This window comes from Lissotriton vulgaris, chromosome 4_1 (genome assembly GCF_964263255.1).
Source record: "Lissotriton vulgaris chromosome 4_1, aLisVul1.2, whole genome shotgun sequence".
Lineage (NCBI taxonomy): Eukaryota > Metazoa > Chordata > Amphibia > Caudata > Salamandridae > Lissotriton > Lissotriton vulgaris.
In genome coordinates this window covers 639,803,334-639,820,593 of record NC_141691.1, presented here as the reverse complement: position 1 = coordinate 639,820,593, position 17,260 = coordinate 639,803,334, and the positions used below count along the sequence as shown (strand labels likewise).

Here is a 17,260-nt window from a genome sequence, read left to right as displayed (position 1 = left end):
AGTTTCAGCCTAAGGAGAATTACACAAAGGAAGGAGGAAGGCGCTCCCACCTTTTGAGCATGGAAGACCTGTGAAAGGTTCACAAGAAGAAACTAAGAAAGACACTGAAGCAGAAACGAGACCATTCAGGTGACGTCTACAGTTTCAAGAATGTATGCCTTAGAACCTAACCTCTGCAGTGATGTCACTGACAAGTATTTCAGAACTCCTGACCTGCAGAGTGTGTTTCTCGCCCGGAGGTCGTGAGATTTCTCCTGGCGCCCCAAGACAAAAGGAGCAGAGGGACATGTGTCCATCAGCACTCATCACATCACTAGATCTCTCTCTTTCAGGCGCAGATGTTCCATTTTGGGTTTCTCGCCTCCAGCCATGCAGGTCTTTAATGAAACTAGTGACTGAAATGTCCTGTCGACACTTCTGTTATTGGCACAAAAACCAGACCATGGACCCTTCTGTGAGAAAAGTAATTTTTACGCTCAAAGTTATTTGCTGATAGTTTTATGGTTGTGTTGACAATCAGAAACACAATGCAGCAGAGGGCACCATGATGTTTGGGGATGAATAATGCATATATTTAGCAATAGGACGTACAATTTCCAGTTGTCAGGTTTTGCATTCCCCAGAATACTGTCAGAAGTACAAGTGAAGGATGGAGCAGACGAAACCGCATCTCGGGGCTCAGAGGACTAATGTGTTTATTGCAAGATCAGCATTTCACTCCGAGGGCACAAGTTCAAATCCCAGCCTGTCCTCGCCGCCTGTCCTCCTCCTGATGTTCATAAGCGTAGTATAAATTAGTTTGGTAACAGTAAAAGTTCGACGTCAGTATGGGGTGCCATAATACACCAAGGGGTGAATATGTGCTCTAAAATATGCCAGCTACGTTATTTCAAACACCTTGCTGTTCATTCTCAGAGCAGAGAAAGGTAAGTTTACTTACATATGTATGTTAGCGCAAAGGCACTTTTGAGTGAATTAGGCTGCGTGTAGTGGAATAATGCAAAAGGGGGACGAGGGGGGCTCCCTGAAAAATGAGATGTGCCTTGCACTCTTACCCTCTCTCTCTGCCAAGGCCACCCTGAAGGCTTCACATATATATATATACAGAAACAGCCCAACTGACACCAGCACTGCACTTTTTTAGTGTGTATAGCATTTACTACCACGTGCTTGCCCTTTGGTAACTCTCTAAATAACCACTGGCTCTTTTTCCTAATTTAAATAAAAAAACATTTATCAACGTGCTGAAAGATAAAAGGGTGGGTGGCCCTGGTTGAATACAAAAAAACTATAAAAAGTTATTCACTAAACCCAGACTTCCTAAAAATCTGAAAAACACTTTCAGTACTCGAATATACATTTTATTTAAAAACGAAATTATTTCTAGTCTGAAAAATTATTTGCACAGAAATCTATTGTTTAAAAAATCTCATCCAAATTAACATTTTGCTACAGTGGCAAACATCGCAATAGATTTAAAGGACAACCCCTTGAAAAAAAACAGATATATAGATGAGAAACTAGACAATTAGCTTGTTGGACAATAGGTATTATCCAATCTGCCAGAACTTTGTGTGATCGGGAGATCACAGACCAATGTCAGCAGCAAGCGCTTAACTCACTGACCAATGACTTTGGGTCAAGGAATTAGGAACTGAGAGCTCAACTAGGCCACCTCGCAGCTGTACAGACGCCTTTAACCTACCACACAGCAACCTTATGCCACTGACTGTGCAGGGGGCAGTCGGGGTCCACTCAATAGAGAATGCCTGCATCTTTGAAGAACGCTCTTCAGTACCCCGAGGCAGGCATCCTAATGCCACGTACAGATACATTTATTAAAAACAAAACATCCGTTTGTCGGTGTAGGTAGGAGGTCTTGTTATTGGTTGCCTCGCACACTTCGAGTACTCCTCTAGCTAAAGAGATGCACATAGAATCCTTGGTTGCTCGTCATGTCCTAAAAAGTCCTGCCCTTGTGGAACTAAAGGGGCCAATCAGGCAGAGGTCTACTGGGGCTTATTTCAGTCATAGCGCCACAATATCAGTCGGACTGTTCACGCTCTGGAACACTCACATCGTAGGAGAGATTTTGTAATTTAAACTGAAAATACGCAACCGGAAGTTTTGCAAAAACGCTCAGATATTTCACAAATTGCCCTCAAAATTCCGAAGCATTGCAGTAAGAGATTGTAAGTCCAGTGAATGGTGCAGACAGCTGTGTATTCTTCTGTTCGAGGGTACTTCGGGCCGGAATGCAGGACTTCATCATTATCAGACACATTATCTTAGAGTAGAGTTTGACATTCCCCTCAAGCCTTAGTACAGTCCCAAGGGAGGTGGTCAGCAGACAGTCTCGTGCACTGCAATGGCTAATCAGGGCACAGTCTGTCTGACCAAATGCCTGTAGCATATTTGTTACCTGCAAAAGGGGGGCTTTGCCTCTCAATTCGATCTGAAATTAATTTTTAATGACCTGGTAGGACTGCAAGTTTTGAAAAACCCTTTATTAATGTGCCAAGAACCCAGGAAAGTTTGTGAAATACTACAGGAGTATTACCCATAAACCAAGCCGGGAACAGGGTAGGAAGGTAGAAAAAGCAAACAATATCCCAACAAGTCTTATTCAGGAGACAATTAAGCATGTATGCTAAAAGCAATACTGGTATGGGCCGTTCACGCTGTTTAGTATTGTCACTTGCGTCGCCACCTATGTCACCTGCACATACATACCTGAGCACCAAGTACAATCGGGTTGTTATTGATTTTTTTCGTACAGTGCTGCTTTAACTGTATTTTGTTTTCCCATTCCCTTTTGTAAAAAGTTTATGAGTAACAACCAATAACTATAAATTTGATTCAAGTCTCCTTATTGCTGTACCAGTAATGCTTTTAGCATACATGCATATTTGTCTCCTGAATAAGACCTGTTGGGATATAGTTTACTTTTTCTAAGAACCCAAGAAAGGCGCACTATTAAGCGTCCACCATTGAAAGCATTACTCATTCGATGTCATAGGCTGTCCGTGGCTAGTAGAGCCAGATCCTCAGAATACAGGGAGGTAACTTGGCAAGATTCAGGTGAAAATACATTAACAGAGAGCGCAGACGCAAAGCCCCGATTTAACAGATTGCTTCGTGACTTGTTTGCATGCTAATAAACCTCATCTGGTCCATGTGCCAGTGATGCATGCGTGGGCAAACCCCAGAACAGAAGTCCTGCTGAATCAATGCACCCGTCTGTACCAAATATACACCTCCAAAATGCACAGATATTGGGAGTGCAGCTGCAGGTCATAGATGTAGGTTTCTGTGGTGCCATACTACCATTTTGTTATGGTCTAGTTGTACTTCTGCACTACGGACGTGCCTTACGGTGGACGCCATATTAATCACACATTACTTCTTCACTTGCCGCTCTCGTCTTTCTCGCTCCAGTCCCTCAGCTTTAAACCCTCTTCTCGCCCCTCCCCCTTCCATGGCCAGTTCTGGGAAGCACGCATTGTGTACAATGGTGCTTCTGTTGACTGAGCCGACTTTCTGCTAAAGACCTTTACTTTAAGAAGACTCTTTGTTCCCCCCTTGATGAATTCTTAAACAGCCCTGCATCATAATTAAAGCACTCTGCTGCTGCTTGGACCCTGGTCTGCACTACGTTCAATATGCACAATTAAATTTAATAAATAATAACATCTCAAACACAGCAAAAAAATAAACTAAGATATACGTTTTTGAACATAATCCCTTCCTAGCAAGGATTTTGCGATGGAAGGCAAGGACCCTCTAATGAGCAGTTCATTGATGTGTTTAGGTAATGAAAGGGCTGGTAAATTAATGCATTAGATTTCCAACAATACGATTTTCAGCCCCAAGCGTCATTTCCGAACTCCTCTACGTCTACACCAATAAGGCGCCACAGTCCTCCTAATTAGGAGACATAAAGCCTCAAGATATAATAAGACCTCCTGAAGCCTGCCATATAGCTCAGTCGCATGAAGACATACCGCAAAGATTATCAGGTCACAGATTCGATAACCACCAGTCTTCTGGGGTGAGCTGCTTAACCTTAACATAATAGCAAAGCCAGCTAATTAAACAACGGACAATTCAGTAGTGGAATGTACTGTATAAACCCTCAATAAAAATGTGGCTTTAGCAATAGGAAAAGCTCAGATGCAAAGATCAGGAACCTAACATATTTCTGGGACCCTTTATTTGGCTCTTGGGTCACAGATGTAGTAACATATGCAAAACAGTAGTCTGGTTAAATATGCAATGTTCTCACTTCCCCCTCACATTTTGGTAAAACTACAATAGCACTTTAATTTACGTGTGATGAAATATATTATTCCTTACGTGCATCACCCGAAACTATCTTGTTGCTGAGTTGGGACATCACAGCAAAGCCACAAAGGTGGACTTCGGGCTGTTTCTGTTCCTAGCTTTCCCTGCCAGAGCCACTAGCAGGACCAGACCAGGTATAGAATTATTTAGGCGAAAGCGGGGGACTATTTTCTATGCAATTTTAGCAAAGCAGATTACGGCCTTCATAGCTTGTTGAGCATGTTTCAAGTAAATAAAGGATGTCAACATATAACTGTGTCTACTGATGCACAAATAGCTACCAGCCATGGTCAGCTTCTGAAGCCAATAATTTCGTCCAAACAGCATGGCTGTTCAATAGCATTATTTAATTTAGACTGTAGATGAGAAATAAAGACACTCATATGCCCCAAAACCAGACAGTCCTTAGAACAAATAGGCCATTAAGATACTGCTTATCACCAATGTAACCTGCCATTTTCCTTTCTCGGTAGTGCTCCAACATGGATGCCAGCTGTGCCATGTGTAGCATTAAGACTTGGTGTTCGTCAACAAGCAATTACCCTTGGCTCAATGGAGTAGGACACGGTAGCCCCAATGAATAGGAGGGGTAATATTTATTTTTAAACTGGCTTCCCTCAGGTCCAGGTTTGCGTGAGCTGCCCAAAACGAGGTATTCTTTTAGTTTCCTCATAGGTCGTTCAATACAAACACAGATAACTTCCACAGACGAATTTATGTAGATTAGTGGCCATTTCAGAGACGTTTGCATTGATGGTGTGGGAGCCTTAGTTTCTATTGCTCTCTATCAGTTGCATTTTAAGAATGTTAAAATTCACACCTCAAATCCACAGACATTCAGAGTAGTGCTGCAATGTGCAAAGCATGCCAAAATAAGATTCCCTAATCAAATCTTACTCAGAATATGTCTTCTGGGAACACAATGACTAATTAGGTTTTCAATTACTGACGGGGTGCGGCATAATAGGAAGTACTTTTTGGAATGCATTTATAAAATAGGAATGCTGCCTAGGGAGGGGTGATATAAGTATTGCTAACAGTTAGGGTGACGCTGTTCTGGCAACTGTCAAAAAAAATGTAGGGAAATGCGAGGTACCTCTTTTGTGATGGCTGCATTAAAGCTGAAACTTTGTCATCAAAGAACTTCTTCATTGCAAATCGGTCCAAGGCTTGGTCGGCACTGCAAAAACAGAACGAGGCAAGTCGTGAAACAACAGCTTACCATGTTTCTCCTAATTTACATAAATGAGCCCTAAAAGGTCAGTTCCATGTGGTTCCCAACAAACGCAGCCTAACACTTGGACTGAGCTGCTTCCCCGCCATTACCGCCTTGATGTTGGCCTGCCATCGAAATGTCAGCCCCATCAAAACTGCTTTTATTCCTTAATGGTCATTCTCTCATGGCCATGCTCAAACAAATGCTGCCTCACGACAAGTCACTCAGGACGGTTTTGATACTCGTCTCACAGACTGCAACACATCTCTGGCTTTCGCAAGCATTGTGTTATGAAGGAGTTCCAAACTGCCTGGTGCCAACTTAGAGTCCTCCAGAGCGTTAACATATTACCACATTTCAGGCCCTCGTTCTTTTCCACTGGCAGTGGAGAAAAGGCCTGCACATAGGACCCTGAGTTTACCACATTACTAACCTTCCACCCACCATGGAGGTGCATTTTTTCTTGCAGTAGCCTGTCTGAACAAACAACTAAAGAAATGTAACCACATTGTCTGGATAGACCTGCTCTTGCTCTCCCATCAAGAACTCATCCAGTTAAAGGCCCACAATACCTCCTACAATGTAACTGGCATACAAACTGTTCATCTTTAGCCATGTCGGCACTGGACTTGAAACCCATAAACTGTACAAAGGAAGGATGTATGAACAAGCCTTCTCAAAGTAGAACCCCACATGCTGGAAAGAGCGGTCTTCGATAGTCAGATTCTTCCTGTCGCTCCGACAGTTCAACAAACACCGGTTTACTGAACTCCTGTACGAAAATAGGTGAATTATTTGGCCCCTTTCAACCCATCCAAAAATAACTAAACTTCTTGTAACCAGCTGCAGCTAAACCACTGGACCCTCTACGTTGAATGTTTGCCACAATAGTGCTGTGCATATTGCATAACATTACCAATATTACACTTGCGGTGTACAGTACACTGCTGCTCCTCAATCCTAGCTCATCACAATAAAAACACCATTATTAACCCGTTAACCGCGGCGGTAATTCCGCCGCGGTGTGGGCGTTTCCGTGCGCGGTTGAGGCCGCGTCGGCCATTGGCTGACGGCAGCACTGGGGAGCTAATGCTGCCGTCGGCCAATGGCCGACGGCAGCAAGGAAAGGGTTAAAATAAATAAAACAATCCCTCATGATACGGACGGCCAGCCACATCTACCCTATTTGGCTCACCAGCTGTAAAACTGAGGACTATGTAAAATCTCATTCTATGTCTTTGCTCGTACAATTTAATGTCTGTCCCAAGCCTTCGTAAATTCTTTTACAAGAGAGCGCCCTCTATTCACTACATGCTCATCAGGATGGACACTTATTAAATGTGGACTGGTGCAGTGAGGCCATTTCTGAAAGAAACAAGGGGAGTTCCACCCTCTTACCTCGCAGACACATTGGTGAAGTGCATGTACGATGAGATCACGACACCTACTCTTCCCTTTCCACCCTGTGGAGAGAGAGCGAGAGAACCTTGGTAATACACACTTCAAAAGAATGCATTCATCAGGACATCTGTATTTCTGTATTTGCTTCCTTACCTGTTTTCCTGTCAGGTTCTAGTCTATTTGCCATTAGTATCATTTTTGTTTTTGGTAGATGAAAAAAAATAAAAGCACAGATGATGCACAACCTTGAGGAGCTGGGATACTGTTTAGCAGCTAGTCAGAGAGGAGACTGAATGGGATTAGAATTTAACCCACCAGCTGGTTTGGCTGACCGCGCATTCAAAAGGCCGATCAATGCCATTGAACTGGTGAGAGAAAGAGCGGGAAATTATGCAACAAAGCAATTACAGAGGCGCATTAGCAATTTGGGTGCCAAGCGACTCTGTGTCAGCAGATTGAAGGGCGTTGAGGTGTTTAATAAACAAATAAAAAAAGTGCCCTACAAATAAATAAAGCGAAGTCACAAGTTAACTTCACCTGGATCCATATAAAGATTTGGAACCAAGATTTCCATAATAATTAGAAAATGACCACAAAAAGTGCAAGTAACCCCATTAAAAGATATCAAAGGGTAAAAGACATGAGTTTAAAAAAATGTAATCCTCTACTCTACAGGAAATATAATTCTTTTCATCCGCCCAATACAAATTCTAGTGATGCAATAACAGAACCCAGGGAATCAAGTACTCTTTTTTTGGCTTGTGGGAATCGGCTCTACGTGGCAGTATGTTTATGCATCACACGGTCTAAACAAATGGACGTTGATTAATAATTGACGAAAAACTGGATGCTCAAGTTCTTGTAAGTATCTGGCAGAGCTTGTGTTTCCAGAATCTATAATGGAAGTCGGGTACATTTTATGCACATTTCATGTAGCCTTTGTATAAACGTATTCTTGGCATAATGATAAGAATACGTGTACTTCGAAAGTTCTAGAGATCTGTGCTTCACAGTGAGAGAGGAGAATACTTTGTCAACTAAAACATGGAGACTGATGCTACATTTTATAATTCAAATCTTTGAGAAAGCTGTTGCATTAAACGACGCAAATGGTGACTCAAATGCACTTCTGCCTGTCTAGTAAAGTCAATATTGTTATAAAATAATTCTATCTGTCTTGGAGGTCTACAGCATAGACAAGGAGGTTGGGCAAATAGTAAGTAACTATCAGGACGACACAGGAACAATGTTTTCTTGTCTAGTGTAGACAAGACAAAAAAAACACGTGGTCTCCAGTTATACCCCTGCTTCAATCACTTAAAAAAATACAAGGCAATGTATTCAGTGCTGGGGCATATGATGAGGTTAATGGAAAGTGTCTTGGAGCCATGATAATGATGCTAATTCAGTTTTGCTATTTCAATGCCTTTCTGAACGAACAGCTGTTGAAAACAGGGCCTCAACCCTTCATTCCTAAAGCATACCTTTGTGAATGTGCAACAAATCAAGTAATCATGTCTTAAAATAATACCTTCTGCTCGCTCACTAACCGTAAGAAACTATGTCTCCTCACAGTAGCAATATGCGGCTCGGTCAAGACAAGCCCGAGCATCTTCACTATTTCTGGTATGGAGTGACAAAAAGGAAGAACCCTTCAGAGAACAGGCATTCTGACAGCTTAGAGATATTTCTCTTAACTTTGGAAATGTCACATTTCCAAATTGTGAATAACAGTTCTATCTTGAAGTTAATGTTAATTTTGCTGTATTTTTCAAACATTCTCACAGTTTAACAAAAAAAATAGTACAAACTGTAAGTTTTTAACTTAGGCATGTGACAGGATATTCAATAACGGCAGCTACTGTAATGATTTCGTTGGCAGGGGTAAAAGGTAGGGAAAAGAGAAGAAAGCAAACTGTTAGAGACTACAGAAAGATGAAAAATAAAACATATTACACCAAAAAGAAGAAAGCAAAAAAACGGAAAAAAATGTATTGATGAGAAACAAACAGCAGAAAGCAAAATAAAAAACTGCAGAACAGGGGTGGAGGGGGGGGGGCACTGTATATATGTGGTTAGCCTGAACTTAAAAGTCAGGCATAAACTGTGCTTCACACATTTTATGAATTCTCCTACCCAATAGAGTGTGTGTTTTGGGATCTATAAATAAAATGTTAAGCACTAAAAACAAAGAAGGAAAATTAACAGGAGATGAAGAATGGAAGTGTTAGGGAAGAAAGAAACTAAGGTGGTAGGGGTGGAATGGAACAGATAGAGGGCATGTAGTAAATGCAGATCTAACAGGCAGCTAAACAAAAGGAGAGACATGAAGAAATATGTGATGAAGAAAAAGGAAAAATGAAAACAAAGTGGGAATGAAGTTAAGAATAGTATCAATGAAAAGTGCTCAGAAGAAATAAAAAGGAGAAACGAGAACAGACATAAAAAAGAAAATATATGGGAGAATAAAACAAAATGGAAATAAAAGACAGTTGAACTCTAAAGGTCACCACAATAATAAAAAGGAAACACATTTGTACTCTCAACAGTGTTCTGTCCACTTCATTCGATCCTCCGATGAACCCAAGGCATAGAAGGGAGCCATAAGAGATTACTTCTCAAAAACAGACACCTTGCAACGTCATACAAGACACTTCACACCTTCCATCCCTTAAGTCTTCAATCTACAGCCCATCGTCTTGCAAATCTGTACACACTCTACAAGTTACATAATGTCCCCAACCACGCTCTGAATTATCCCAGGCTCGTTCCCTGTGAGAAAATAAAATATATTCTCACATGATCTTCAAAAACCTTGTAACTTCTCGCACATGTGCAACTGTTATCTTTCTTACACATTTTACCTTCACTCCATGTGTAAGTGCGGCTCAAAGTTTACCAAGACAAGTTGGGTTCGCCCCTCCAAATCTCCCACATGTCACAAAAACTCTTTCCACATAGGTAGCACTATAAACCAGGGATTTCAAAAGTGGTATATGGGACGGCAAGCCCAAAAGATAGGAAAAAGAAATACTTCAAGTGTAACCACCCACATGAGAGGTGATAACAAATAGCTGTGTCCCTGACTTACCCTGCAATGAATGACCACCACATGCAACGGGTCGCTGTTCAGCCAAGACTCCATGGCCTTGCAGATGGTGCACATCTTGTCGAGTGGAGGGGCGTGGAGGTCCGGCCAGCCCACGTCCATGACCTACAACAGAACAAATCCTCAGAATTCATTAATACTCATAACTGATCCAAATATTCTTACTTGCACTATTTTTACAATTTTATTAGGTGAGTTTAATTCCAAGCATTCGCAAAATACCCAACAGGATAAGTAAAAAAAAGAAAATAATCGCTTTAAAAATCAAAGGCAGTGATTTGATTTATGTCCTATTTGTAACTATCTTGGCCATCTCTTTTTGCATGTACGTGCCGAGTAAAGTATGCACACAGCATCCCCTGGGGCTGTTCTAATTAGCAGTCACAGACAGACAGGCGCACTCGCAGAGTATAGATGAAGTATTACCGAGGAACGTGGGGCCTGTTTGTTGGCAAATGTGTCCCTTCCTTAAAACTCATATCTTAGATAAAGTTCTTTGCTTAAATGAATGTTTTTATATGTCTCCGTTTATCATCCTAGATAAGATCATAGGGAAAGAAGGACAAGAAAGGCAACCTACTGCTGATCTTCTGCCAGGAAGCAGATAGGCACACAACTCACAGCTTTTTTGGGGTTCTTTGTTTAGGTGTAACAGATCGTGCTAACAACTGGCTTAAAGTTCCTGCAAAGAGCTCAGCGGCTGCACACAGAAATGCAAAATTATAGGGTTATGCAGACTGTCTCAGTGAGCTGTTACCGCTACACATGGATGGGTACGTACTAGGAAGCAAATGTGACCACCTAAAACACCCTGAATGGTCACAAAAGGTCAGGTTGTGCACCTAAGTGGGCTGCAGGGCAGGGACTAGGGTTACATTCAAAAGAGAGAGAACAACCATCCGGTTGTCTTCTGAGTGCAAATGTACTGACTTGGTATCCGGTCAGTGTACAAGAGACGCTAGTATCCTGTAGCGGTGGCTGTGGCTAACTATAGAACGTTGGCTCGTCTGTTTAGCTCTTCTGGTAATTGTTTCATTTGCATATCCAACCTCTCTTTCTTCCTGTGTTGCAGTTGCCACCCTCCATTGAAAGAGGGACTCAGCATGACCCCAAAACTATGCAGGTAATACACAACCTTACTGAGCCCTTTTTAAATCTCTCAACCTAAACATTGCGGGGAAACTCAAATTGCAATTTTTGATTTTCTGCTTTTTACCTGGATTTCCCAAGCTTAGTGTTAGATAGTGCTAACTAGAGGCAACATTATTTCTATGCCTTTTAAAAGTGCAATTGAGCTCAGAAAAGTGCTCAGGTGCGCACAGGCCCTTTTAACTGCGACATTCTCTCTGACGCCTTGCGGCATATGTGCTCTCACATACATTCAGCAGACATTTAGACTCCAATGTGCATGGATGTGGTTTTGGCAATGGAGGGAAAGCAAAGTTTGATGAAAAATAAGGGACTTTTTCAAAATATTTTGAAATGTATTTATTTTCTCATGGGGCTTTGAAATACTTAAAAAATGTGTTTTCACACTGAAGCACATATTTCTTATTGAGGGGCTCTGTGGTTTCCAAAGGAGCAGTACCTGGTAAGTCTCTTTTGATTTTTGGTCTCTTACAAAGGAAAAATGTATTGGGCCAAAAAAACTTATGTGGGTGTATAAAACTCTAAATTAAATTCGCTCTTTATAAAAGTGACTGTCCACTCTGCAGATTAATTTCGTATTTTAAAAATGACAAGAGACAATGGCTGCTGAAGAAAGTCCCCAAAAATAAAAAATAAGCTTGACATGAAAACCTAACGAATATTTAAAGCGAGACAATGTTCCACAATTTGTCACTGCTTTGGAGGCAATGCTGTGTAATTGGATAGCCTGTTGAAGTAACCTGGGAAAGGGCATCCAGTGGGGCTTCTCCCTGGGCAGACTGGGTTTGTGTGAGCTGGCCAACAAGTTCGTGTCCCATTCTCCACTAGACACCCACTTCCATTGCATCACCATTACAGAATGTTTCTTAGTGCAAGAACGTTAAATGTGAAGACGGGGGCTGCTTGACAAGTTGAACTACAGCAACTTCGCTTCTATCCTCTCTGTGTGTGATAATCAAGTTTGCAGTCCTGCAGCCCATGCTTTGCTCGTCTGTTTGCAAGCTAGTGTGCACGGTTTCCGACTGATGTAGCTTTTCACAAGATGAACTGACCTGCCATTGTCTATGCTCTGCCTATTCTGTTTGCAAGAGCATGGAGATAGCCATGTGCTACCTGCTTTGTGTAGTATACTGAAGTGTATGAAACCCTTGTCATCTATTAAAAAAAAAAATGCAAAAGGATAAATTCCTCAATGCTTCCGTGGCATGAAATTATATTTCAAATTATGAAAATGCATCGCTTTTGTCCTAGTGAATTCTACAAACACTATAAAAACACATTAGGTATTCAAAACCTTCTATGATTAAAAATCAAGAAAGAGATGATTCACAGATCACCAAAAGGAATTGTGTAAAATCTATTTGTTTTTTTGGATATGTATCCTGCAACATCCAATTAAGATATAGGCAGCTGAGCACACTTGCTCGTCTTGCATGGTGCTTAAATCTTCGTTATTATTGTAAAAAAAAAAAAAAAAAAAGTAAACTAACATGTTGATCAGTGCTACCATACCGAAACAAAAACGCAGACCATAGCAACTCTGGAATTTCAAACTTGAAACTGTGGAGATCCAACGCTGGGCTTTGTGATGGCCTCTGAACCTTTGGGTTGTACTTCAAGTAATACTACTGACCAACCCACACCATCGCATTGTTAAATTCATTACAACAGATCCTAAATATGAAAGACACGATTTGTCAGTACTGCATAGGGTGTTAAATACGTTCCCTTCATTCATTTTTGTGACTTTATGTTTATTGTGGAATACGAACTATACGTTTAATGTAACACATTGCAATGAGTAATCGGCCTTACAAGGAGTCTAATATCAAGTGTAACAGATTTTTACTCGTAAGTACATCAGAATAACTGATACGTATATTTAATTGTAAAGATTATCCCCATTTTAAACACAAATAAAAAAATGAAATGTATATTTTGAGCATTCTTAAAGAGCTATTAAGAATATAGGGCATTTCTAAGGTAACATGTCTCATTTTGGGGGTTTATTACAAAGTTTTTGTCACACATACTTTCGTTCAAATTGTGTGTGTGTGGTGCATGCTGCTCAATAAAGTTAAGGAGGCCAGAGCCACCAAGCGTCATTTTCACATAAACTGACTGAGAGCTTCACCAGGAACACACATTACAAACAATGTTTTCATATTTAGTAGCCAGACGTCTGGCATGTGAAATAAAATATGCAGACTGGGATTTGAAGAAAGCCACTGTTGGGGAAATACATTTCAGCAAATGTGGAAGATAAACAAATCCAGTACCTTTGAGTTAAGTTTGGCAAGCTCATATCTCTTTTCAGAAAGGTTTAACACCTGTTAAAAAAAGAGAGAATAATGAAACATTCCAAATCCACAATATTTTATTTTTAACAAGCAGATATCTTGCGGCTACTAATCAAAAATACAACTTAACTTTTGAGCTTTGCATTACAGACAACTTGAAAAACACCCAGTGCTTTTTGCCATGAAAGGAGAAAAGTGCATTGATGTCAGTCAAAGCAAAAGTACCTAAACAAAACAGTTTGCACAGCCTGTACGTGCTGCACTGCTAAGCTTTGGAGAGAGACTGCAGCACTCAGCCTGCCATGGTGCTCCATAGTGTGAATTTCTTTCACACACATACTTGGACACAAGCAACATGCACCGTGTACTACCAGAATAGATGACAAAGACTTATTATGAACATAACTCGATCCACGGGAGAACAAGCTGACAAAGGACTTTCCACACAGTTGAACCTTTCCTTTTCAGAGACCTAGCACATAAAAGGCAAGCTACTCAATTCGTTACCGACTACACGTTATCTATATCAAGACATAGTATATTAAAAAACATAAACCTGATAACCAAATATAACTCCTTCCCGTGATGTCTATCCTTTACCAATATTAATAACCTAAAACAACTAACTATCCCTATACCGTATTTTACCTACATTTTGTGCAGTTCAGAAAGTCCTTCATCTGTCAGTGGCTATTAATTTCAACCCTTTAAACTCCAGCTGTCATGTTGGATGTGCACACTGGCGATTATTTAAGTTGTACATGTGTAAATACAGATATAACCCCGCCTTCCATTCTCCAGATGAGAGAGGAAGGAGGATGGGCTGTAGTCATTTACGGCCCAAGTATGATGCTCAGAAGCCTGTTACAGATACCTGGGTGTCAAAGGCAGCAGGGCAGAGAACTGGTAAAGGTAATACCACAACTTTTGGTATAATTACTAGCTATACTAAAACTAATACCAATTATTTATGTTATTACTGGTACCATACCTACTGCAGGAACAATTATACTACTACTTATACTAAAATTAGTAGGTCTAATACTAACAGAAGTCCTTCTACTAGTGTGACTAGCATTAACTAGTTCCGGTTCTTTCACACGTTTTACTTTAGGTAGCAGTGCAAGGCTTAACGAGTGTTATTTAAAGTACTTTATGAATACCAACACATTACACTACAATGCTTCTCTAAGTGTAAGTAACAATCAGCCTGATTCATCAAAGACCCGTTTTGCGAGTCTATAATAGCGATTCATAAGGAATCGCTATTATAGACTCGCAAAATGGGATTCATGTAGGAATCGCTAAATAAATTGCGATTCCTACACATTCCTTATTTGCGATTAGCAAATTGCTAATCGCAAATAAGGAATAACTCCCCATTCATGCCTATGGGCCAAAAGGCTCATAGGAATGAATAGGGAGTATTCCTTATTTGCCATTAGCAATTAGCTAATCGCAAATAAGATAGCGATTTAAAGGGTGCCAGGGGTGTCCAAAGGACACCCTGTAGCACCCCTTAAATGCAAATTTAAACAGGTGTTGCGCACACACATGTCCAAAGGACATGTGTGTGTGCAACATGCAACTTAGAAAAATGTTTTTAAAAGCATTTTTCTAAGTTTTCGCTATTTACCACGAGGTTTGACCTCGCGGTAAATAGCGGGCCGAAATTGCGAATTCGCAATTTTTAAATGGATGATGAATTGCATTTAAGGAATCTAAAATAGAGATTCCTTAAATGTAATTCCTCGCAAAATAGCGAAATCGCTATTACCGATTTTTGCATTTGGGATGATGAATCCCAAATGCAAAAATTGCGTTCGCAAAGGGCCAGATTCTGAGAATCTGGCCCTTTGCGAGCTCAATTCACCTTCATGAATCAGGCTGAATATTCCTTACTTAAATCAATAGGAAGACAATACTGATGCTCACAGTCGATGTCCTATGGGAGTCTCACTAAAGACACCTCCTTGGATGACGTGCACTATGGTAAACTTTTAAGAAAAACAAGTTAACATTTGAATCTGATGCCTGGACAGAAAAATGATGAACAACAGTTGACTCTGACATTCACAATGCAATAGAGAATTACAAGAAACACTTATTTCTGGTGGTAGCCCTACTTGTGCCATTCTCTTCTTGTGCACCTACACACCCACCTCTCCACCCACGTTAGCTGGCAGTGGCTGCCAAGAAACTATTGAACTTGATTACACATCAAGAGGCCATCTGCAGTTCGAGCACTCAGCGAAAGGTTAATAATGGAGAACTGGAATACGATGTATAGGTTACAATTTTAGGAAGCACAAAGCAAGACTTTTTATGCGAGAGCTTATAACTAAAATAGTGACTGATAGTGTGCTTTGACAGGACTGTACAAATGAATAATTGTACTTGTTCAGTCATTAATAAATCAAGCAGCACGAGTGGAATTTATTCAAGCAAAGGAGTTTTTAGCTTCCAGTTAGTGGATTTTAAATACAAATACACCTCTTCCACTCTGAAAACACAGCCAGCATCTATGAAGTTGTTTGTGAATGCAGAATAAATTAAACTACAATAACATTCTGTTTTGGTGAACTCAGGCAAAACGTATTTTAAGAGTACACATTATAGGTCTGGCTTAAGAGCGCAGCTGTCTGTCTGGCCTACTGTTACTAATTATTTAAATTCTATATAAAGTAGGTTTGGTTCTGCCCAAAGGTGAACACCTCTCTCACGTCATGCTATCAGCTGTGTGGTGTATCATTTTGTTTCCTATGAAGAGCTTACCTTGCAATACGAGAGGGACTAGGTTGCATCTCAAAATGACACCTAACCTAATTATGATATATTACATTCTTAATGTTATAGAAAACGCGAATGTGTTTTGTTTAGTTATACAACTGCAGCAGGCTTAAGTGTAGTAGTTAGTACTCAAAATCAATGCCAGACCTACTGACATTTTCAGTGCTAGTTCAGCATGAGATCAGATCGCTGGCCTCACAAGGGATATCGGTGTTGTCGGGTTATTCCTAGATTGAACACTAGATGGTAGGATTGTGCAAAATATCTGCGGCTGTGACACTGTCAAACTGCAGAACTATATTTCTCTGTAACAAATTACATGGATTTATTATGCAAAACCATGACGAAAATCAGGCAATAAAGATAAAAGTGATAAATGAATGTTAACTAAAACAACTAAACAGATTGTCATTTGGAAGATTACTCTTTCCGAATAACTCTGAAATAATGTTTTTTTCCCTGACCACAGAAATATAACAATAAATTGTGCGTGATTAACACAAATATAACTTGGGGGTCTCTTTGTTGTTGTGATTAACATGAATCTACGCAAGTTGGACAAACCTGACCTTTATGGTTTGGGGTCGGTCTACCATTGCAGCTAATGCAAGAGCAAGTAGTGAGACTATCACATAGATTCATCATCGGCATGTTTTGCGAGTCTGAAATAGCGATTATTAAGGAATCGTTATTACAGACTCGCAAAACGGGATTCATGTAGAAATCGCAATATTTATTGCGATTTCTACAGCTTCCTTATTTGCGATTAGCTAATTGCTAATCGCAAATAAGGAATAACTCCCCATTCATTCCTATGGGCCTAAAGGCCCATAGGAATGAATGAGAAGACATATCAATGTGCGATTTGCTATTAGCGATTTGCATGTTGAGTTTGCGATTTCAAGGGTGCAGGGGTGTCCAAAGGACACCCTGTTGCACCCCTGGAATGAT

General features: G+C 40.5%; 1 protein-coding gene across 6 annotated transcripts in view; it reads right to left on the bottom strand.

Moving 5' to 3' along the window:
• Window positions 1-17,260, bottom strand: part of TNS3 (tensin 3) — an 838,360-nt gene that overhangs the window by 295,583 nt on the left and 525,517 nt on the right. For all 6 annotated transcript variants that reach the window (XM_086964904.1, XM_086964903.1, XM_086964909.1 and 3 more), the window contains 4 exons: window positions 13,499-13,549; window positions 10,053-10,175; window positions 6,959-7,023; window positions 5,441-5,524 (listed from right to left, as the gene is read on the bottom strand). In XM_086964904.1, the coding sequence (XP_086821030.1) occupies window positions 5,441-5,524; window positions 6,959-7,023; window positions 10,053-10,175; window positions 13,499-13,549 (323 nt within the window). The remainder of the gene's footprint in view (window positions 1-5,440; window positions 5,525-6,958; window positions 7,024-10,052; window positions 10,176-13,498; window positions 13,550-17,260) is intronic.